The 24,773-nt window shown below is 42.6% G+C and overlaps 1 protein-coding gene across 7 annotated transcripts in view; it reads right to left on the bottom strand.

Annotated features, from left to right (window-relative positions):
* The window catches only part of LOC137375247 (transmembrane protein 144-like), a 350,909-nt gene that overhangs the window by 223,453 nt on the left and 102,683 nt on the right, over positions 1–24,773 (bottom strand). For all 7 annotated transcript variants that reach the window (XM_068042121.1, XM_068042111.1, XM_068042150.1 and 4 more), the window contains exons 6-7: positions 16,074–16,154; positions 15,613–15,694 (exon numbers count right to left, since the gene is read on the bottom strand). In XM_068042121.1, the coding sequence (XP_067898222.1) occupies positions 15,613–15,694; positions 16,074–16,154 (163 nt within the window). The remainder of the gene's footprint in view (positions 1–15,612; positions 15,695–16,073; positions 16,155–24,773) is intronic.

Raw genomic sequence — 24,773 nt, 5'->3', positions numbered from 1 at the left:
TACAGCGCAGTACAGGCCCTTCGGCCCTCGATGTTGCGCTGACCTGAGAAACCATCTGACCTACACTATTCCATTTTCATCCACAAGAAATGCTGGATTCACTCAGCAGGTCTGGCAGCATCTGTGGAAAGAGAAGCAGAGTTAACGTTTCGGGTCACTGACCCGAAACGTTAACTCTGCTTCTCTTTCCACAGATGCTGCCAGACCTGCTGAGTGAATCCAGCATTTCTTGTTTTTGTTTCAGATTTCCAGCATCCGCAGTATTTTGCTTCCATTTTCATCCATATGTCTATCCAATGACCACTTAAATGCCCTTAAAGTTGGCGAGTCTACTACTGCTGCAGGAAGGGCGTTCCACGCCCCTACTACTCTCTGAGTAAAGAAACTACCTCTGACATCTGTCCTATATCTATCACCCCTCAACTTAAAGCTATGTCCCCTCGTGTTTGCCATCACCATCCGAGGAAAAGGACTCTCACTATCCACCCTATCTAATCCTCTGATTATCTTATATGTCTCTATTAAGTCACCTCTCCTCCTCCTTCTCTCCAACGAAAACAACCTCAAGTCCCTCAGCCTTTCCTCGTAAGACCTTCCCTCCATACCAGGCAACATCCTAGTAAATCTCCTCTGCACCCTTTCCAAAGCTTCCACATCCTTCCTATAATGCGGTGACCAGAACTGCACGCAATACTCCAGGTGCTGTCTCACCGGAGTTTTGTACAGCTGCAGCATGACATCGTGGCTCCGAAACTCGATCCCCCTTACTAATAAAAGCTAACACACCATATGCCTTCTTAACAGCCCTATTAACCTGGGTAACAACCTTCAGGGATTTATGTACCTGGACACCAAGATCTCTCTGTTCATCTACACTACCAAGAATCTTCCCATTAGCCCAGTACTCTGCATTCCTGTTACTCCTTCCAAAGTGAATCACCTCACACTTTTCCGCATTAAACTCCATTTGCCATCTCTCAGCCCAGCTCTGCAGCCTATCTATGTCCCTCTGTACCCTACAACATCCTTCGGCACTATCCACAACTCCACCGACCTTAGTGTCATCCACAAATTTACTAACCCACCCTTCTACATCCATGATGAAATCCACAGTCTGCTGGACCAGTGGGGGAACGTGTGCAAGCTGTTGTCTGAAAGGATGACTTGTCGAATGTCCTGTTAGGTGTACAGACCCTGGTTTCAAAGCTTGTTTTCTTCTGCGGCAAACCCAAACTGAAAGGAAAACTAAAACTGAAACAGAAACTAAAACCTCAGGTTTCTGGGGAAACAGAAACTGACTGGACCAGAAAAAAGGGACAAACAGCCATCCAAGCTCAAATCACGCAGGAGTGGAGTGCCGGCAGGCAGAAGGTGGTGAAGGCTGGTTCTAGCAGCTAATTCTGTTACTTAAAGTAACTGATTAGCCTGAGCTGGCCATACAGTACATAGGGCTGCCAGTGAAGGGCTTGGAAAAAGTAATACTGGTGGATCCGTGCCATCAAGGCTGTAATGAGAAGAGCTGAGAAAGTTCGAGATGTATGCCGTTTTGGTGAAGACTGTACCCCAGGGAGTTCGAAATGAAGGGCAGCAGCTGTCAGGGGAGAATCGGTGGCTACATCTTCGAAGAAAGAAGCTGGAGATTTAGCTTTGAGGAACTTTGTGGCTGTAATTGGTGCCATATATGCTGAGTGGACTACCCAGTAAATCCATGAGATCTATCTTTGCTGTATCTGATAATTAATGTGCAATTTGTAATATATATAACTGTGACTTGACTATTAAGTCATGCTTAATTTATGTTGATTTTGGTTTAATGGTTAAAGTAAAAGTTATAAAAGCTCAATATACTCTGGTTTTTCCATTGAGGTCATTGGTAAATTTGGTTCTTTAGATTTGTTGATCTCCACAGGAATCCTAACAGATCTAAAACACAACACCAATGCATGTTACTCAATAACAGTCTCCCTGTTAGAGACATTAGAATTGGAAAGCTGTAAAAAAAAAATCCAAACTATAATTTCAAGATTTAACTGAGATGATTGAACCACGTCTTGTAATCTACAGTGGAGAGAATTTATTAGCTATTTGTTTGAATCAATTATCTAAACTCATTTACTCTCTACATCTACATTTAAATCGTAATTTTGACGGAAAAATCTGCCAAAGTTAAATCTCAATAAATCAAGGCTGCAATCTAACTTCTGTCTGTTTGCTTTCCAATTGCTCTACATTGCTCCCTTTCCCATCACCTATGCCTTCACTCTGATGCTCCCTCCCCTGCCAGCTGCTGTTGCCAGTTGCTTCTGCTGCTGAGAAAACAAACGCTAATGGAGGGGAAGTAGGCAGGGATAGTTTAGCACATATCTCAAATCTGCCCACAGAGTGACAGGGTTAGGGTTCCTAAAAATGCTCCCCCTAATTTCTGTTTGCTGTGCGCAGCCTGCTTGTTGCACTGTACGGTCCCTTTAAGATTACTTCACGGTCCAGCATGTGCACTTCTTAATGGGGGTAATAATTTAGTGCAGACTGTTGGTTCGCTGCGTGTTACATTCGGGATTGCTGCAAAGCCTAGAGGGAACACTGTTCCAATCCTACCCCCATGGACAGGAGTCTATCAGAATGGGTAACTGGCTTCCTGTGTGCTGCTGCTTGTGACTCGGGAGAAGTGGTCCTTGTTTGCATGCTTCACAAATATGCAGTACCCTGGCTCTCGTGGCATGCAAGCAAACTGCATAGTCTATGTCTAAGCAATACAAACTGGAAAGGCAGTGAGAGAAGAACACAAACTGGATGGAAGAGTTCATGGTATGATGTTCTTTTTTATTTTTATTTTGAGATACAGCACTGAAACAGGCCCTTCGGCCCACCGAGTCTGTGCCGACCAACAACGACCCATTTATACTAACCCGACAGTAATCCCATATTCCCCATCACCTACCTACACTAGGGGCAATTTACAACGGCCAATTTACCTATCACCTGCAAGTCTTTGGCGGTGAGAAGAAACCGGAGCACCCGGCGAAAACCCACGCGGTCACAGGGAGAACTTACAAACTCCACACAGGCAGTACCCAGAATTGAACCCGGGTCCCTGGAGCTATGAGGCTGCGGTGCTAACCACTGCGCCACCCATGTATAACATGTTTTCTTGTTGGAAACATGTGGTTCTGCTATTGTTCTGAGGATTGAGCTGCACCTCTCTGAAGCTGGGTTTCCATGATCGTGTGTTGGATTCAGTAAATTGCATTAGATTTGGTGTTTCCTTTTTTATTTTTATGACTTGCTGCATATGGTAAAAAGTCTTAAAATTGTAGGAAAAATGTAGTTAGCTACTGAGATGGGTGAGGTTTTTGTTGAATTAGTTGCATTTACCTCGTGCTTCTCAGTGCAGTTGATATCGTAGAAACATCACAGAAGTCGTTCTTTTATTTAATCATTATTTATCCTTAAATCATTCTCTGCTTTGGGTTCTTTCTTTGATAAATTATGCTCATCTTGCTATAAAAAAGAAAGTCAAATATTTTATTTGGGACTTGGTGATAATGTGAGACCCAACTAAGGTAAATGCAATAACATTTTCAAACAATAGCCAATTGTCATGTGATAAATCTCAAATTGCCAACCTTTAAAGAATAAAAACCCCATGGGGAAAATGGTCCTATCATGGTTAACAAGAGAAGTTAAAGATAGTATAAGATTAAAGGACGAGGCTTATAGGCCAGCTGGCATGACATCAATAGTAGGTAAAATGCTGGAATCTATTGTTAGAGATGTGGTAACAGAGCACTTGGAGATTCATAATATGATTAGGCAGCGCCAACATGGATTTCTGAAAGGGAAATAGCGTTTTATAAATCTTTGAGTGTTTTGGGGTTGTAACTAGTACGGTAGAGAAGTGGGAACCAGTGGATGTAGTGCATTGGAATTTTCAAAAAGCTTTCGATAATGTGCCATAAAAGAGATTACACAAAATTAGGGCTCATGGGATTGTGGATAATGTATTAGCATGGATTGAGGATTGGTTATTGGACAGAAAACAGCAGGAATAAATGGGTCATTTTCAGGTTGGCAGCTTGTACCGAGCAGCACACCACAAGGATCAGCACTTGGGCCTCAGCTATTTACAATCTATATCAATGACTTAGATGAGGGGCCTGAGTGTAATGTATCCAAGTTTGCTGATGATATAAAGTTAGGTAGTAAACAGTGAGGAGGACAAAAAGTGGCTGCAAATGGACATGGTAGGTTAAATGATTGGGCAAGAACATGGCAGATGGAATATAATGTGGGGAAGTGTGAAGTTATCCACTTTGGAAGGAAACACAAAAGCAGATTTTTTTAAAATAGTGAGACACTGGGATTCAGAGGACCTGGTGGTGTTATACAACAATTGCAGAAAATTATTTTTTTATTCGTCCTTGGGATCTAATCGTCCTTGAGTACATGGTGGTGAGTCGCCTTCTTGAACCTCTGCAGTCCATGTCGTGTAGGTACACCCATAGTGCTGTTGGGGAGGGAGCTCCAGGAGTTTGACCTGGCGACAGTGAAGGAATGACGTTATAGTTCCAAGTCAGGATGGTGTGTGGCTCAGAGGGGATCTTGCAGATGGTGATAGAACAAAGAACAAAGAAAATTACAGCACAGGAACAGGCCCTTCGGCCCTCCAAGCCTGCGCCGATCCAGATCCTCTATCTAAACATGTCGCCTATTTTCTAAGGGTCTGTATCTCTTTGCTTCCTGCCCATTCATGTATCTGTCTAGATACATCTTAAAAGACACTATCGTGCTCACATCTACCATCTCCGCTGGCAACGCGTTCCAGGCACCCACCACCCTCTGCGTAAAGAACTTTCCACGCATATCCCCCCTAAACTTTTCCCCTTTCACTTTGAACTCGTGTCCTCTAGTAATTGAATCCCCCACTCTGGGAAAAAGCCTCTTGCTATCCACCCTGTCTATACCTCTCATGATTTTGTACACCTCAATCAGGTCCCATGCACCTGATGCCCTTGTCCTTCCAGGTTTTAGAGGTCATAGGTTTGGAAGGTGCTGTCAAAGGCGCCTTGGCGAATTGCTGCAGTGGATCTTGTAGATGGTATACACTGCTGCCACTGTGCATCGGTGGTGGAGTGAGTGAAGGTTTAAGGTCGTGGATGGGGTACCAATCAAGTGGGCTTCTTTATCTTGGAGGGTGTTGAGTTTCTTGAGTATTATTGGAGTTGCACTCATCCAAGCAAGTGGAGAGTATTCCATCATACTCCTGACTTGTGCCTTGTAGATGGTGGACAGTCTTTGGGGAATCAGGAGATGAGTTAATCACCACAGAATTCCCAGCTTATGACCTGCTCTTGTAGCCACAGTATTTTTATGGTTGGTCCAGTTCAGTTTCTGCACAATGGTTAAGCCCCAGGATGTTGATAGTGAGGGATTCAGCGATTGTAATGCCACTGAATGTCAAGGGGAGATGATTAGATTCTCTGTTGTGGAGATGGTCATGCCTGGCACTTATCAGGTGTGAATGTTACTTGCCACTTATCAGCGCAAACCTGAACGTTGTCCAGGTCTTGCTGTATGCGGACATGGACAGCTTCAGTATCTGAAGAACTGTGAATGGTACTGAACATTATGCAATCATCAGCGAACATCTCCACTTCTGACTGTATGTTGGATGAAATGTCAGTGATGAAGCAGCTGAAGATGGTTGGGGAAGATGACCCTACCCTGAGGAACTACTGCAGCAATATCCTGGGGCTGAATTGATGGTCTCCACCAAGCACAACCATCCTCCTTTGTACGAGGTATGACTCCAAGCAGTGGAGAGTTTTCCCCTTAATTCCCAATGACTTCAATTTTACTAGGGCCTCTTGATGTCATGCTCAGTCAATGCTGCCTTGATGCCAAGGACAGTTCCTCTCACCTCACCTCTGGAATTCAGCTCTTTTGTCCATTCTTGGACCAAGGCTGTAATGAGGTCTAGTGCTGAGCAGCCCTGGCAGAATACAAATTGAGCATTGGTGAGCAGGTTATTGCTGAGTATCACAGAATCACAAAAGTGCTGCATGATAGTACTGTTGATGACACCTTCCATCACTTTGCTAATGATTGAGAGTAGACAGATGGGGAGTTAAGTAGCCAGATTGGATTTGTTCTGCTTTTTGTGGACAGGACGTGCCTGGCCAATCTTCCAGATTGTCGGGTAAATGCTAGTGTTGTAGCTGTACTGGAGCAGCTTGGCTAAGGGCGCAGCTAGTTCTGGAGCACAAATCTTCAGCAGTACAGCCAGGATGTTGTCGGGGCTGTAGCCTTTCCTGTATCCAGTGCCTTCAGCTGTTTCTTGATAATCACCTGGAGTGAATCGAATTATCTGAAGACTGGCATCTAAGATGGTGAAGACCTCAGGAGGAGAGCGAGATGGATCATCCACTCGGTGCTTCTGGCTGAAGATGGTTGCAAGTGTTGCAGCCTTGACTTTTGCACTGATTAAACATCACAAGAGCACATTGTGGTAATTAAATATGGAAATCTGCATAATTCTTAAAAAATTAAGTGAAGCTTATCACTCCGACCCTATTTGCTATTATTTTCAAACAGTAGCAACTGAAGAATGTACAGAGACAATAAGACTCAAATAAATTGTTCCTGTAACAGTTATCGTGAGTCCCGCATGGCGTGTTGCCTCCCTGGTGCCAGGGTAAAGGACATCACAGAGAGGTGCAGGATATTCTGCAGGGGGAAGGGAGTGAGCCAGAAGTTGTGGTACACATTGGTGCCAACGACATAGCAAGGGCAGGTACTGAGGTCCTACGGTCAGATTTTCAGGAGCTAAGGAGGAAGTTAAAGAGTAGGACCTCGAAGGTCGTAATCTCTGGATTACTCCCTGTACCTTGCGCTAGTGAAAATAGAAATAGGAAGATAGGGAGGATCAGTGCATGCAGATTTCCATATGCTTCAGGCACAGGCTAGGTACATTCCAACAAGGGTGAAAGGTAGGGAAACCAAACGCAGGGCTCCTTGGACGACGACGGAGATAGAGATTATGATGAAACAAAAAAAGAGGGTGTATGATGCATGTTAGGTGAATTCTTCACATGAGAACCAGGCCAAATATAATAAGCTGAGAGGGGATGTGAAGAGGAAAATAAGATTGTCAAAGAGAGAATAGGAGAATAAAATGGCAGTCAATATAAAAGGGAACCCAAAAATCTTCTACTGGCATGTAAATAGTAAGTGGGTAGTAGAGGTGGGGTGATACCTATTAGGAACAAAGAGGGATTACAGGCACAGGGCAAGGCTGGAATACTTAATGAGTACTTTGTATTGGAATTTACTAAGGAAGAGGAATCTGACAAAATATTGGTAGAAGCGGAGAGAGTAGAGGCATTGGAAGGGTAAAATTGAGGGGAGGTGGTACTGGAAAGGCTGGCTACCCTTAGGGTAGGTAAATCACATGGACTATACGGCTTGCATCTGAGGTTTCTAAAGAACCTGTGTCATTTTTATAAATGACCTGGATGAGGGTGTAGAAGGGTGGGTTAGTAAATTTACGGATGACACGAAGGTCGGTGGAGTTGTGGATAGTGTCGGAGGGTGTTGTAGGGTACAGAGGGACATAGATAGGCTGCAGAGCTGGGCTGAGAGATTGCAAATGGAGTTTAATGCGGAGAAGTGTGAGGTGATTCACTTTGGAAGGAGTAACAGCAATGCAGAGTACTGGGCTAATGGGAAGATTCTTGCTGGTGTAGATGAGCAGAGAGATCTTGGTGTCCAGGTACATAAATCCCTGAAAGTTGCTACCCAGGTTAATAGGGCTGTTAAGAAGGCATATGGTGTGTTAGCTTTTATTAGTAGGGGGATCGAGTTTCGGAGCCACGAGGTCATGATGCAGCTGTACAAAACTCTGGTGAGGCCGCACCTTGAGTATTGCGTGCAGTTCTGGTCACTGCATTATAGGAAGGATGTGGAAGCTTTGGAAAGGGTGCAGAGGAGATTTACTAGGATGTTGCCTGGGATGGAGGGAAGGTCTTACGAGGAAAGGCTGAGGGACTTGAGGTTGTTTTCGTTAGAGAGAAGGAGGAGGAGAGGTGACTTAATAGAGACATACAAGATAATCAGAGGGTTAGATAGGGTGGATAGTGAGAGTCTTTTTCCTCGGATGGTGATGGCAAACACGAGGGGACATAGCTTTAAGTTGAGGGGTGATAGATATAGGACAGATGTCAGAGGTAGTTTCTTCACGCAGAGAGTAGTAGGGGCGTGGAACGCCCTGCCTGCAACAGTAGTAGACTCGCCAACTTTAAGGGCATTTAAGTGGTCATTGGATAGACATATGGATGAAAATGGAATAGTGTAGGTCAGATGGTCGGCGCAACATCGAGGGCCGAAGGGCCTGTACTGCGCTGTAATGTTCTAATGTTCTAATGTTCTAAAAGCCGGGTGGAGATAGTGGCAGGGCTTGTCATAATCTTCCAATTTTCCCCAGATATGGGGGAGGTACCACAGGATTGGAGAGTGGCAAGTATGACACCCTTATTCAAGAAAGGGTGTAAGGACAGTTCTAGCAACTACAAGCCAGTTAGTTTAACATCAGAAGTGGGTAAGGTTTTAGAAACAATAATCAGGGGGAAAAAAAATCAACAGGCACTTGAAGAGGTTTGATTTAATTAAGGATAGCCAGCACGGATTTGTAAAAGGCAGATAATGCTTGACCAATCTAATTGATTTTTTGATGAAGTAACAGAGAAGGTTGTTGAAGGGAATGCGATGGATGTTGTCAATATGGATTTTAAGAAAGCGTTTGATAAAGTACCACATAAAAGGCTGGTTAACAAAACTGAGGCTCATGAAATAGGAGGGTCAACATCCAATTGGATAAACAATTGGCTTAAGGACAGAAAGAGTAATGGCAAATGGGTCATTTTTCAGACTGGAGGATGGTCGATAGTGGTGTTTCACAAAGGTCAGTGCTAGGACCACTGCTTTTTTTGCTATATGTCAATGACTTGGGTCTTGGAATACAGAGTAGAATTTCAAAATTTGACGATCATACCAAACTAGGAAGAGTGGCAAACAGTGAGGATGATACGAACTGCCTGCAACAGGACATAGATAGGCAAGCAGAATGGGCAGACGAGTGGCAGGTGGAATTTAATACAGACAAGTTTGAAGTGATGCATTTTGGCAGCAGGGATAGAGTGAGGCAATATAGACTTAGTGACGCATTTCTATAGAGTGCATAGGGACAGAGGAACTGGGTGCATACATATCGATCTTTGAAGGTGACAGGACATATTGAGAGAGTGGTTAGCAAAGCATATGGGATCTTGGGCTTCATAACATAGAGGTATTGAGTACAAAACTCTGGTTAGGCCCCAACTGGAGTACTGCGTCCAGTTCTGGTCACCACACTTTCGGAAGGATGTGAGGGTCCTTGAAAGGGTGCAGCAGAGATTTACCAGAATGATTCCAGGATGGGGATTTTAGTTACAAGGTTAGGCTGGAAAAGTTGGGGTTGTTCTTCTTGGAGCAAAGGAGATTGAGGAGAGATTTGATAGAGGCGTACAAGATTATGACAGGCTTAGATAAGTTAGACAGGAAAAACTGTTCCCATTAACCAGTGTTAATTTTAGAAAGCAAATGTAGTTATTAGAGCAATTGTCTCATCTGCAGTTCAAACACCACAATATAGTGTGCATTTTAAAAACATTATATGTGGAAATTTCCAAGGGAATTTTGAGTGAAAATCCTAGTTTAAGACCAATAAAGCACTGCAACTTGGCAAATCTAATAAGTAGTGGATGTGGAGGAACCTGCACATTATGAATGATGTTCACCTTTAAGTACATACAGATATCTTTGTCCCATATCTTTATCTGCAGCTACCGATCTGCTAAATCAATTGCACCTTTAATGCCCTCATTCTGCTTTAAAAGCATTATTCCCTCTCATCCTAGTGGTTCCTCATCTCTGCTCCCTTAAATACAAAGGGAGCAGACTTGGACAACTGATTTAACCATCCACTGCCAGATCTGGTTGGACCACATAAAGCACTATCAGATCCTGCTTTCCTTTGCTAAAACCTCTCATAGTTCAAACATCGTCCAAGAGTGCACAGGTAACATCCAGCTTCGCTTATCCACTAGGGTGGCATAGTGGCTCAGTGGTTAGCACTGCAGCCTCACAGCTCCAGCGACCCGGGTTCAGTTCTGGGTACTACCTGTGCGGAGTTTGCAAGTTCTCCCTGTGACTGCGTGGGATTCCGCCGCGGTGCTCCGGTTTCCTCCCACAGATTGATAGGTAAATTGGCCATTGTAAATTGCCCCTAGTGTAGGTAGGTGGTAGGAGAATTGTGGGATGTGGTAGAGAATATGGGATTAATGTAGGATTAGTATAAATGGGTGGTTGTTGGTCGGCACAGACTCGGTGGGCCGAAGGGCCTGTTTCAGTGCTGTATCTCCGAAAAAAAAATAAAAACAAACCGTCTTCTTAAACCACCCTCCCGTGCCTCCTCCACCCTCACCACAAATAAGAAGTGTGAGGAGCTCATGGACTTTTGTTTTAAATTACAAAGGTCGAGTCACTGTTGGTGGGCCCCTTGAAAACTGATAACTTTGATATTGTCAATGAAAAAAAGGAAATGGTGGTCATGTTGAATAACTACTCTGCAGAACCTTTAGAGTAGAGGAAGAGGTCTAGCCTGTCAGACATCCCAAGGAAACTAATATATGATCAGGTACTCCCCTAATAATGAAAGCAAAATTACAGTGATGAAGATAATAATAGAACTAAAGAGTGACAAATCCCCAGGAACAGATGGTTTCCACTCCAAGGTTTTATTGGAAGTAGGTGAGAACATTGTAGATGCCCGAACTGTAATCTTCCAAAGTGCTCTCGATTCAGGAATCGTTCCTTTAGATTGGAAAATTGCACATGCCACTCCATTGTTTAAGAAAGGTGAGAGGAAGAAACCAGGGAATTATAGACCAGTTAGTCTAACAGCTGTTTTCAGGAAATTATTGGTTTCTATAATTAAGGATGTGGGTGACTGAACACCTTGAAACTTTTTTCAGCTAATCAGACTCAGCCAGCATACATTTGCAAAGGTTAGGTCATGCCTCACAAATGTTTTGGAGAGGTGAGTCAAGTACTGGACAGTAGAATGTCTATGTATGTTATTTATATGGACTTCCAAAAGCACCTTTATCTTTAACCCTAAGTATTCTTTCAGTATATCCCTGTCTCATCTCACTCTTTTTGTTTAATACAGAAATGCTATTACAGGTGTCCCATCCTGTCATTTCTCACTCTCTCAAACATACAGCTTTTTTAAAATAAAAAAATATAAACTTTTATCTCATAAGATTTTAAGATTTGCTTTTTTTTTTAATATGTGAAGGAAAGCTACTAGGTAGAAAGCGCTAGGAGCTAATTAAATTCCATCAGTACAGCTGATCGAGTATTGCTACTGCATCTTGGGGAAATTAGATACATTTCATATGTTTAGACTGCATAATTCAATTTTAGCTTAGAGTCTCACTTCTGGGTAAAAGAAAAATCAAATCCAAGCTCAGGTTTCTGGCGAGAGGCTGAGATCTTCAGGAAAACTTTAATGAAGGTGTAAGTCACAAACAAATGCATAATTTTTTTAAAAATTCATTCATGGGATGTGGGCATCGCTGGCCAGACCAGCATTTATTGCCCATCCCTAATTGCCCTTGAGAAGGTGGTGATGAGCTGCCTTCTTGAACCGCTGCAGTCCATGTAATCATATATTATTGTGGAAAATATATCTATATATGTTAATTTGAATTTTGTAACAACTTATAATTATATTGTGCCTTTAATGTCATAAAATGTCCCAAGGCCCTTCACAGGAGCATTTTTTATTTATTTATTTAGAGATACAGCACTGAAACAGGCCCTTCGGCCCACCGAGTCTGTGCCGACCATCAACCACTCATTTATACTAATCCTAAACTAATCCCATATTCCTACCACATCACAACCTGTCCCTATATTCTCCTACCACGCATCTATACTAAGGGAAATTTATAATGGCCAATTTACCTATCAACCTGCAAGTCTTTGGTGGCGGGAGGAAACCGGAGTACCCGGTGAAAACCCACACAGACACAGGGAGAACTTGCAAACTCCACACAGTACCCAGAATTGATCCCGGGTCAGTGGAGCTGTGAGGCTGCGGTGCTAACCACTGCGCCGCCCTATAAAACATGAAACTAAGCCACAGGAGATATTAGGGCAGATGACCAAAAGCTTGGTCAAAGACCTAAGTTTTAAGAAGTGTTTTAAAGGAGGAGGCAAGTAAGATTGGTGGAGTAGCAGATAGTGAAGGGGACTGTCAGAGAATACAGCAGAATATAGATAGATTGGAGAGTTGGGCAGAGAAATGGCAGATGGAGTTCAATCAGGGCAAATGCGAGGTGATGCATTTTGGAAGATCCAATTCAAGAGTGAACTATACAGTAAATGGAAAAGTCCTGGGCAAAATTGATGTCCAGAGAGATTTGGGTGTTCAGGTCCACTGTTCCCTGAAGGTGGCAACGCAGGTAAATAGAGTGGTCAAGAAGGCATACGGCATGCTTTCCTTCATCGGACGGGGTATTGAGTACAAGAGTTGGCAGGTCATGTTACAGTTGTATAGGACTTTGGTTCGGCCACATTTGGAATACTGCGTGCAGTTCTGGTCGCCACATTACCAAAAGGATGTGGATGCTTTGGAGAGGGTGCAGAGGAGGTTCACCAGGATGTTGCCTGGTATGGAGGGCGCTAGCTATGAAGAGAGGTTGAGTAGATTAGGATTATTTTCATTAGAAAGACGGAGGTTGAGGGGGGACCTGATTGAGGTGTACAAAATAATGAGAGGTATAGACAGGGTGGATAGCAAGAGGCTTTTTCCCAGAGTGGGGGATTCAATTACTGGAGGACACGAGTTCAAAGTGAAAGGGGAAAAGTTTAGGGGGGATATGCGTGGAAAGTTCTTTACGCAGAGGGTGGTGGGTGCCTGGAACGCGTTGCCAGCGGAGGTGGTAGATGCGGGCACGATGGCGTCTTTTAAGATGTATCTAGACAGATACATGAATGGGCAGGAAGAAAAGAGATACAGACCCTTAGAAAATAGGCGACATGTTTAGATAGAGGATCTGGATCGGCGCAGGCTTGGAGGGCCGAAGGGCCTGTTCCTGTGCTGTAATTTTCTTTGTTCTTTGTTCTTTAAAGAATCAGAGGGGTTTAGGGAGGGAATTCTAGAGCTTAGGATCTGGGCAACTGAAGGCGTGGCCACCAAAGGTAGAGCAATTAAAAGCAGGGATGCTGAACAGATCAGATTTAGAGGAGTGCAGATATCTTGGAGGGTTGTAGGCTGCAAGAAATTAGAGATAGGGAGAGGCGAGGTCATGTATGAATTTGAAAACAAGGATGAGAATTTTAAAATCAAGACGCTGCTTGACTGGGAGCCAATGTAGGTTAGTGAGCTCAGGGATGATAGATGGACGGAACCTGGTGCAAGTTAAGACACGGGCAGCAGAGTTTTGGATGACCTCAAGTTTACGGAGGGTAGAATGTCCATTGGAATAGTCAAGACTAGAGGTAACAAAGGTATGAATGAGGGTTTCAGCAGGTTGAGCTAAGACAGGAAGAGAAGCCATTGCAAGTGATTCTCTGGCTACAATAAGATATCTAAAAATGGAAACAGGTCCCACCCAGATGGACGACTGTGGAGAGGCATTGGAAGAGGATGGTGGGGTCAACAGTGTCAAAGGCTGCAGAAAGGTTTAGAAGGATGAGGAGGGAAAGTTTAACTTTGTGACAGTCACATAGGATGTCATTTGTGGCTTTGATAAGAACTGTTTTAGTAGTAGCAGGAGCAGAAACCTGATTGAAGAAATTCCAACATGGAATTCTGGGAAAGATGGGAACTGCATTGGGAGGTGACAACACATTCTATTTGTGTACTGTTTATACTCTGTTTTGGACATTAGAAATTTCAATTGGAAAAAAACTGCTGGACAGAAAACTTGAGAACCCAGTAGCTAGGATACATAATCTCATTAAAAATTTGCAGCAGTTTTATATCAGAGAATGTACCTTTAACAATGAAAATATCTATCACAGAGCCACCTGCAGGAGTAATAGTTTTAAATAGTTATAAGTTTTCAACATAACACACAGCCCACGTACCACACTGAATATAAATTCAGGGCGGCACAGTGGCGCAGTGGTTAGCACCGCAGCCTCACAGCTCCAGGGACACAGGTTCAATTCTCCCTGTGCAAGTTTTCCCTGTGACCGCGTGGGTTTTCGTCGGGTGCTCCGGTTTCCTCCCACTGCCAAAGACTTGCAGGTGATAGGTAAATTGGCCATTATAAATTGCCCCTAGTGTAGGTAGGTGGTAGGGAATATGAGATTACTGTAGGGTTAGTATAAATGGGTGGTTCTTGGTTGGCACAGACTTGGTTGGCACAGACTCGGTGGGCTGAAGGGCCTGTTTCAGTGCTGTATCTCTAAATAAAATAAATCAATAAAATAAAACAGTTTGATAAGGCTGAAACCAAGTGGGCAGTTTTACAGCGTCAGGTTATCACCAACTCTGCATAAAACTGGCAATCTAGATAGGAATATGGAAACATTTATAGCAGGGATTGTTTCTTCTGAAACTGAAGTTAAAATCTGTTATTACAGTTAATTAATGGAAGCTTTATTCTGCAATTATTGTATTTCGCTATACACAAGATTAATTAATATGTAGCTTCAGTATAAAGATTGTGGGATCAATTTTCCTGACTTTTGTCCCCAATGAACACCCATCCCACAGACATGAAAAGGATGTGGATTTCCATTATGCTAAATCTCTGAATCCTTTACATTACTCCAGGATTCCCAGAGGTGGGAAGGAAGGTTGTGGGTGTTAGGCCTGTAATAGGCGCAGGCCAATTCCAAGGATTTGAATGATGAGAGAGGTGTGTGCCCAGCTTTCCAACTCTTTTCCTGCAGTGTGGCTATGATTGTAGGGTGCAGTCACATGGGCATTCCAAAAAGCTGCTATTGCACTTGCAGCAAACCCCCACACAAAAATCTGTATGATCCCTGGTGCTCCAGTAGCAAGCTGAAGCATACCCCACAAAGTAAATTAGACAATTTTACAAAGCTTCACAACAGATCTTTGTCCCTTTGGGTTGAAACGAGAAGGGCTGAAGGTCAGCAGCTGGAAAGGCTGCTGTAGATCCCTCAGACCTGTAGCTGGGTTCCTGCTTCCTACTTTGTTTTTCTGAGCTAAGCCCAGCCTCGGAGCATACCTGCACTCAGGATGACCCAGACGCACAGCAGATTATGATAAATTGTTGCTTCCTAGCACCATGCCAAACAGAGGCCAGGAAAAGTCAGCCCCTTATTCCCCAGTATGAACGCCCTTCACCTTGAAAAGTACAGAAATAGTTTTATTTTCCAACAAAAAGGAAGAACTGTTACTTATATTGCACTTTTCACATCTGCAGGGCATCCTCTACCCAAAGCAAGGAATTTGTTCAACTTTTATAACAGAAGGGTTTGCCCTAGTGAAAGAATTTTTCCCAAGAACATCTCCACAGAAATGTTACTTACACTGTCAATCAGTAGTGGAAGTGTTGGTTCAGAAGGGTTTGTGGCAGTTACATCACTCTTGACAAAGAAAAATATGATGGCACTAAAACAGAAAATATTTAAATCAATGTTTTATCTGAACAAATCAGAAAATGTCAGACTTCAAAATTCAATGTAGCTTTAGACTAACTACCAGTTTGCATCTTATTAGAGCAGTATATATTATAAAGGTTGCAAATGAATAGATGATTTTGCTTTCCTACAAATTCCTTTCATCGCTGTTTTGTTATATATGAATGAAGTAGGAATTGCTAATTAAATAAAATAATTATCTGCTCTTTTTTTAATTCCAAAAATACAAGATTCTTTTATATATAATCTATTTATATTTTCCAGGACAAAGCACATCATATAAATCTAGCTTGTAAATACAAATTGATTCAATTACTCTTATTACCTTCAAGATGGCTAGAATGGTTTACCTTGTGAAAGACAGAGCTGCTCCAATGTAGTTTAACCAAGGTTTTGCAACCTCTTCAGGGTCAATGCCAAACCAGCCAAATCTGAAATAAATTACACAGTACAATTCTGACACAGTGTCATCAATCTGAAATGTCAACTTTATTTCTCTCTCCACTGATGCTACCAAACCTGCTCAGTATTTCCAGCATTTTCTGTGATCTGAACTGAAGCCTTTAAAAGCCAAATCAATTGAACTACACTAAAACCAAACCTGAGCTTTGCAGCATTATCCCAGTAACACAGGAAATGCACAATTCTGTTCCTATGGAATCTCATTATTGTTTTTTGAAATAACTAACAAAATGAAGCATCCCTGCATCCATTAAGTTGGTCACTGTAAGGTGATGAGGGAATGTGTCAGATACAAAGCTGCACATGGAATGTTATGAGTGGAAAAAAAAAGCTTGTGGGTAAAATCCTTAAAAACATTATAAGATGTTATCAATAGCTTTTATTCAAGGGTGAACCAAATGAGGGATATGCAGGGAATATTTATCTGAGTTTTCAGAATGTCAGTAATTTGACCCTTCTCCAGATATTGCGATGTTAAGTCCCTGCATACAATTAATTAGAAATCACTGAACTGGCAAGAACGTCCACTCTTAGGGCTGAGTTTTACCGGTTCCTTGACGCTGCGGGTCGCGGGGACCTCGGTGTGCACCCCGCCACCCCCCCCTTCCACCTGGTGGCGGGCCCTTCATCAGCATATACAAAGTAACATTCATCATATGTAAATAAACTTACCTGCAGGTGGTGGCCATCCCACACCAATATTACAGCCTCCATTCGTACCCCATACGCCTTCGGAACTCCGCATGGAATTCCGAGGCGAGAACCTGGTTGGGGGTGGGGGGCAGGAGGGGTGGGGTGTGAGGAAAACAAATGTTATTGGGTGTGTAAATGGTGGGAAGGGGTTAGAGTCCAAATGTTAGAAGGTTGGGGGGGAACGTTTGGGAAGGGAATAGAGCTCTTTCTGATATTGAGTGCCACTTAAATGACCACTGGGGGGAGGGGGGTGGGTGGCTGGGGAAGGACCTCCATCACAAAATTTTTTATTTAATAAAATTTTACAATGCTACAACCTTAAATGTAAAAATATTACTGTGGGACTTAAAGAACTTTAAAAATGGCGCCTGCATCGTGGCGCCGGTCGCCAATGCCGGGGCGGCCGCCCCCAATGAAGTCATCGGGGGTGGCCGCTCCTCCCCCTCCATTTAAATGAGCCCCTGCGAGTAATATCGCAGGGGCTCAGGGATGGTGAATCCGCGTGGGATGCGCGGCACCATTAGGGTCCGCCGCTGCGAACTGCAGCATGCTCGTAAAATTCAGCCCTTAGTCTTGCTATAAAACCCCTTGAAAAAGTTGCATCTTGTTGAATAAGGGGTAACTGGGTTTTTAATGGCATACTCTCACTGGCCCTGAATGAATAATTCCACATATTTTTAAAATAGGATTTTTTTTTTTAAAGTTTATGATATTTTGGCTTCAACCTTAATGTCATGCATGTGTCCCAATCATTTTTTTTTAACCTGTGTTACGAAAGTGCTTCCACTTTTTAAATGTTTTTATTTTTTTAAGGACTTGTGTTAAAACTGTAAAAATTCCATGGAAGTGTTTTTAATCAAGTTCACTGAAAGGACACGTGACATGTCGTTTGAAAACAACCTGTGATGGAAATCATGTGTTTAAGCTCAATCAACAACAGAAACCTTGGTGACCTGGGGAAGATGTTTACAGAGAAACCACATGTCAAGGTTTATGGAGGTCAGGAGGTTGCCTTTCTGTTTGGGGTGTGAACTGTTCTGAAGGCTAGTTAGAGATCTACTTGCCAAGGAAAAACCACCCAGTTCACCTCTTTCTCTACCTCTTTGAAGAAACCCTGCAAAGATCCAGTGTGGGACAGCTAAAATCCCTGATGCTGCATCTCTCCTGAGAAGCTGGAAAAACCTGCCAGATTATTTCTCAACACTGCCTGCAAAGAACTGCTTTAGAAAAGATCCCAGTGGCTCGTCTCCATATACCCGGATGTCAGACCAAAAGGGACAACTGACTTCCTTCCATATCTATTTTATTTCCTTCAAGAATTAGCAAGTATTTGGCCAAAGTGTTTTTTTTTGTAACTTACCTCTGCAGAGAGAATTTCTGTATTTTCAGTGTGTGTAAGTGTGTGTGTGGGGAATTTATAAAGGGAACTTTCATATTTCAATCTGTGTGTTGATGCTTTGCTTTGTTACTGGATAAGTCTTGTTTGATAATAAACTTATAATTTTGTTGTTTATTAAAGAAACCTAGTTGGTGTGTTTTATTCTGGGATAAAGAGTAGAGTATATGATTGACCTCTTTGCTGACGATGCTGCATTAACATCTCACACTGAAGAGTGTCTGCAGAGACTCATCGACAGGATAGCGGCTGCCTGCAACGACTTTGGCCTAACCATCAGCCTCAAGAAAACGAACATCATGGGACAGGACGTCAGAAATGCCCCATCCATCAATATCGGCAACCACACTCTGGAAGTGGTTCAAGAATTCACCTACCTAGGCTCAACTATCACCAGTAACCTGTCTCTCGATGCAGAATTCAACAAGCGCGTGGGAAAGGCTTCCTCTGCTATGTCCAGACTGGCCAAGATGGTTGGCACAGACTCGGTGGGCTGAAGGGCCTGTTTCAGTGCTGTATGACTCTATGACAAGGTAGATGCCAAGAGGATTTTTCTCCTGGCTGGGGACTCCAGAACTAGGGGGTCTGTGCCTCATGATAAGGGATCAGCCATTTAGGACAGTGTTGTCCAATAAGATTTTGATGCTCGCCAAACCTGCGGCGATCAGGTTACCATATCCAACACATGATACAAAAGATATGCAATATTAATAAAACAAATGCACAATCTTTTGAAAATAGGTTTGAGGTTTTAAACCATTAGCAATCAAGACCAATATACTCACTGTCAGGGCCAGCAGAACAGCTTCTGTTTGCAATCCAACTGTTCCGCAAAGCATGCCTGCGATATACACTCTCAAACAGTGGTGACAATCTGTTAACTGAAGTGTTGTGTTTCTGACAGTGTGCTCCAGTTTATTTTTTAAAAATTCTTCGAGTATACTGTCTGTATTTTATTAGAGTTGATATATTTGTAGACTCGGGAGAGGAGAGAATAGAATCCACAAATCTTTACTGATTCTGACTCTGACTCTTGCCTTGCTTACACTCTGTCACCTGCCATTTCTGAACACAGCACCCAGACATTTAATGGATCTTTGGCTCATGGCCAAACTCCTGTAATCACTACTTTTACACCAAACGCACTCGATTTCTTTGAATCACTCATTTCAACAGATTTATTAAGACGAAGGCTGCACATTTGCTGCACCACCGAAATTGCATTTTAACCCTCATTGGCAGCCATGCAGCGCTATCCGCTGCACCTCAACTGTTTTGTGAAAACCGCCAACTACCAACTAAACAAAAACAAGTTCTTCAGTTCGCATCCCTTGTGTCACGAGATTCCCCAAGAAAATTTCGAGAGCAATCGATGGTTGTCCTTCTGGAGGCTGGCCCTATTTTCACAGCGCTTCAAAGAGCAGTCATGCAGATCTAAATGCATTGTCATTAGAGAATAGAAAACAGGAATGGAGAAGGTAACAACTTGCAGACTATTCTTCTTATTTCATTGATCAAGTGGCCCTTCAGCTTCCAGGTCACTAGAAACTCGACTGCTGAACTATATTTTGATAAACATAGTCGCGATATGACAGATATGTGATTCCTATCTAACAGCAGCATATTTGATTCTTCCTTGGGATGATACCCATACTCATACCCACCGCTACAACTTTAACACAACTTGGTATTGTGTGGCTCTAAAAATGAACGCCATCAATTCGCCACATGTAGCAAGTGGCGAGTGTATTGGACAACAATGACTCAGGACTGAGATGAAGGAAATCTTTTCATGCAAAGGATTGTCAATCTTTGAAATCCTCTATCCCAGAGGATGTTCATTCATTGAATATATTCAAGACAGAACATAGAATAGTACAGCATAGCACAGGCCCTTCGGCCCACGATGTTGTGCCGACCCTTTAACCTACTCTAAGATCAAACTACCTACATACCCTTCATTCTACTATCATCCATGTACCTATCCAAGAGTCGCTTAAATGTCCCTAATGTATCTGCTTCTACTACCACCGCTGGCAGTGCATTCCACGCACCCACCACTCTCTGTGTAAAGAACCTACCTCTGACATCTCCCCGAAACCTTCCTCCAATCACCTTAAAATTATGCCCCCTGGTGATAGCTCTTTCCGCCCTAGGAAAAAGTCTCTGGCTATCCACTCTATCTATGGCACTCATCATCTTGTACCCCCCCATCAAGTCACCTCTCATCCTTCTTCGCTCCAATGAGAAAAACCCTAGCTCCCTCAACCTTTCTTCACAAGACATGCCCTCCAGTCCAGGCAGCATCCTGGTAAATCTCCTCTGCACCATCTCTAAAGCTTCCACATCCTTCCTATAATGAGGCGAGCAGAACTGAACACAATATCCCAAGTGTGGTCTAACCAGAGCTTTATAGAGCTGCAGCATAACCTCGCGGCTCTTAAACTCAATCCCCCTGTTAATGAAAGCCAACACCCCATACGCCTTCTTAACAACCTTATCAACTTGGGTGGCAACTTTGAGAGATCTATGGACGTGGACCCCAAGATCCCTCTGTTCCTCCACACTGCCAAGAATCCTGTCTTTAAACCTGTATTTTGCATTCAAATTCGACCTTCCAAAATGAATCACTTCACACTTTTCCAGGTTGAACTCCATCTGCCACTTCTCAGCCCAACTCTGCATCCTGTCAATGTCCCGTTGCAACCTACAACAGCCTTCCACACTATCCACAACTCCAGCAAACTTTGTGTCATCGGCAAACTTACTAACCCAACCTTCCACTTCCTCATCCAAGTCATTTCTAAAAATCACAAAGAGCAGAGGTCCCAGAACAGATCCCTGTGGAACACCGCTGGTCACCGAGCTCCAGGCTGAATACTTTCCATCTACTACCACCCTCTGTCTTCTATGGGTCAGCCAATTCTGTATCCAGACAGCCAAATTTCCCTGAATCCCATGCCTCCTTACTTTCTGAATGAGCCTACCATGTCAATTTTTGGATACTAAGGGAATCAAGGGGTATGGGGATAGTGTGGGAAGGTGGACATGAGGTAACAGATTAGTCATGATCTTACTGAATGGATTTTATTAAAGAATCAATTTTATGTTCAAGATTCCATTTCATAATTAAGATCGTTTTACAGAATCTATCGAAACAGGCATGGCAACAAAATCAGCTCAAATTTGTATGACTGTAACTGTCGTCATATAAGATAGCCTTGGATAGTTCTAATCTTCTAACAAATAAATCCAGCTGTCTGTTCTGTTCTTCTGTACTTGTAAGGACAGCTATTTTTGTTCAAACATTTACTTTGTTGCATTTATTGCCCATCCCTAATAGCCCTTGAGAAGGTAGTGCTATGAGACCCACTTTCTGGAATGCTGAGTTGATGTAAATTTATGTAAATGTAAATATATATGTAAATAGTTGTAGTGAAAGACAAAGCATGAGTCCAGAGAGAGAGAGACAGAGAGAGCGAGAGCGAGAGAGACGTGATTTCCATTTATCTCTTTTACTTTGCTCACCTTCATTGCTTTCCATTTCCCTCCTGGTGTTTGATTCTGCCATTAGTACTCTCTCTGGACCCGTGCTTTGTCTTTCACTACAATTATTTAGCACTCCATTTGCATTCTGTTCCATGACATCTGTCATTCAATCTCTCCCCCCTCCATCCTATCACAGTCCTTCCTTGTTCTTCTTCCCCCCCTCCCTCGCTCAAAGACATTTCTAACTTTTGCTAGTTCTAATGAAGGGTCACAGACCTGAAATGTGAACTGTGTTTCTCCCTACACAGATGCTGCCAGACCTGCTGAATATTTCCCGCACTTTTTGTTCTCCTTTCCGAGTTCCAGCATCCTCAGTATTTTACTCTTATTTAACTGTAACCTACAGTCTTCCGTAGCCTTTATATTGCCGTGTGTTGTCTGAGTATTGTTTCTCTAATAAAATCTGTAAAATTTAAGACTCTGATTTAGAATCTTAATTCCTGGCTGAGAGACAACAGCTCCATGCTGGTTTTAACAAATGTGTAAGGCAGAGATCAAGACTTAGAAATTCAACCATTGTACCACAGTGGGAGTGAGCATTCAGGGCATTTGATTTGAAGGAAATTGATGCATGAACATCAGTAAAATCTCCAGTACAAGAGTATTATATGATAGAAGAAATAAATGGGAGAGGGAGGAAAGAACACTGAGGACGGAAGCCATGACTGAACAATAGCATAACAACAAAATTAGAGGATGAACCATCAACTGGCACATTGACTAAATTATTTGATTTGGGTGGGGGTGGGGGATGGTGGTGGTGGTGGCAGTGATGGGGGTGGAATTCGATAGCTTTGCGCATAGCTTTGATCGGAACCTAAGACATCGACATGTTTCACCAAGGTATTGAAGAGCACATTTGCAGAGGTACGCATTATAGGCAATAAGACCACCAGTGAAACAATTATGCTGACAATCATAATAACAAACATGGATTGGGCCGAAACTTTCAAGTTGTCTGATAATTTAGCATTATATATTAGAATGTTAGAAAATTTTAGAAAGAACTGAAGCAGGGACAATATGCCTGTAGGGATATGATGAACGTGAGCAAATTTTCAAATAGAGGGAAAGAAGTTACTGGGATGAAGAGCATGCAAAGAAATTACATTTAGCAGTAGTTGATCGCATCAGGATCTGGCATGCTATGGTAGCCAAAATACAGAAGATTCAATGATTGTTATATTGATAAAACAGAATGGAGCAATGGAAGGAAATTCTTTATCAAGATCATTCAGATTAGAATTGGAACAGAAACACAGGCCACAAAAAGTCAGGACAGTTATCAATCATACCATCAAGATGAAAGAGGGGTTGGAAAATAAAGTAACCAGATACATTTTTGACAAAGGACCAGAAAAACTGAAGGAGCAGGAATGCTGAAAATAAAAAACAGGCAATCAAAATTTAAGGAGATGCCATGGATATTAAGCATAAGTTGAAGTGATAACAGGAAACAGTCAATCAGACAGATAGAATTTTGCAAGCTTCTGAGACCACAGCATGTTGCACATATTGCTCTGTGACACATCACATTAGCAAACTTTCAATGCTCTAATTCAGTAGAGGTGGGGAGAAAATTGCAAAGTATCAATTCTTCAGATACAATGCTGTGGGGACCACCTTGCCCAACAGGTCATTCTTCATATTTAAATCTTGTTTTGGAAGCATTAGCAGGTACTTCAACTATATCCTCATCTGATGTCTGCAAACATCTGAGTTCTCTGAATAGAAAATCAAAACTGGAACCCAGATTATTTTGTCCCCTAACCACATATTCCAGGGGTCCCAAGGCCAACTGTTTGCCTCCTCATCATCACAACCCAATCTGAGATCAGCTTCCTAAACATCAGGATCAAATGTGAAATATCACTGGCTTTTAAGACTCATGATCACATTTGACTGTGTATTTACGAATTAATCATCACAAGAACTCAATCTTCATTTTATACAGAAAATAAATTCCACTAGACGCAAACAATCAACAAAGCAACATTAAAGTTACTGAATGTACTTGGTCATTTACTGGTCATATCAAATACACGCAGACGTGACAACAGGATGGTTTTGGAACATAGCAGCAGGAGTAGGTCATCCAGCCCATCGAGCCTGCCCCGCCATTCAATATGATCATGGCTGATCATCCACTTCAATGCCTTTTTCCCACACTATCCCCATATCCCCTTATGTCATTTGTATTTAGAAATCTGTCAATCTCTGCTTTAAACGGTCTCAATGACTAAGCTTCCACAGTCCTCTGGCATAGAGAATTCCAAAGATTCACAACCCTCTGAGTAAAGAAATTTCTCCTCATCTCTCTCCTAGGTGGCTTCCCCTTTATTTTGAAATGGTGTTCCCTGGTTCTAGAATCCCCAACCAGGGGAAATATCTCAGCTGCATCTTCCCTGTCTATCCCTTTAAGTATTTTGTAGGTTTCAATGAGATCACCTCTCATTCTTCAAAACTCTACAGCATTAAGGCCCAGTTTCCCCAGTCTCTCCTCATAGGACAGTTTCGCCATCCCGGGAACAAGTCTGGTGACCCTTTGTTGCACTCCCTCTGTGACAATAATATTATTCCTAAGGTAAGGGGACCAGTACTCCAGATGCGATCTAATCAAGGTTTGATAGAATTGAAGCAAGACTTCACTATTCCTGTACTCAAATCTTCTTGCGATAAAGGCTACCATACCATTAGCCTTCCTAATTGCTTGCTGCACCTGCATGTTAGCTTTCAGTGACTTATTGACAAGGACACCCAGGTCCCTTTGTACATCTACACTTTCTAATCTCTTACCATTTAAGAAATACTCTGCACATCTATTCCTCCTACCAAAGTGGATAACTTCACATTTTTCCACATTATATTCCATCTGCCACATTCTTGCTCACTCACTAAGTCTGTCCAAATCCTCTTGAAGCCACTTTGCATCTTCCGCATAACACATTCC

The sequence above is a fragment of the Heterodontus francisci genome, chromosome 1 (assembly GCF_036365525.1).
Source record: "Heterodontus francisci isolate sHetFra1 chromosome 1, sHetFra1.hap1, whole genome shotgun sequence".
Classification (NCBI taxonomy): Eukaryota; Metazoa; Chordata; class Chondrichthyes; order Heterodontiformes; family Heterodontidae; genus Heterodontus; species Heterodontus francisci.
Note: the sequence above shows the minus strand (reverse complement) of the source record. Positions and strands in the feature narration are given on the sequence as shown.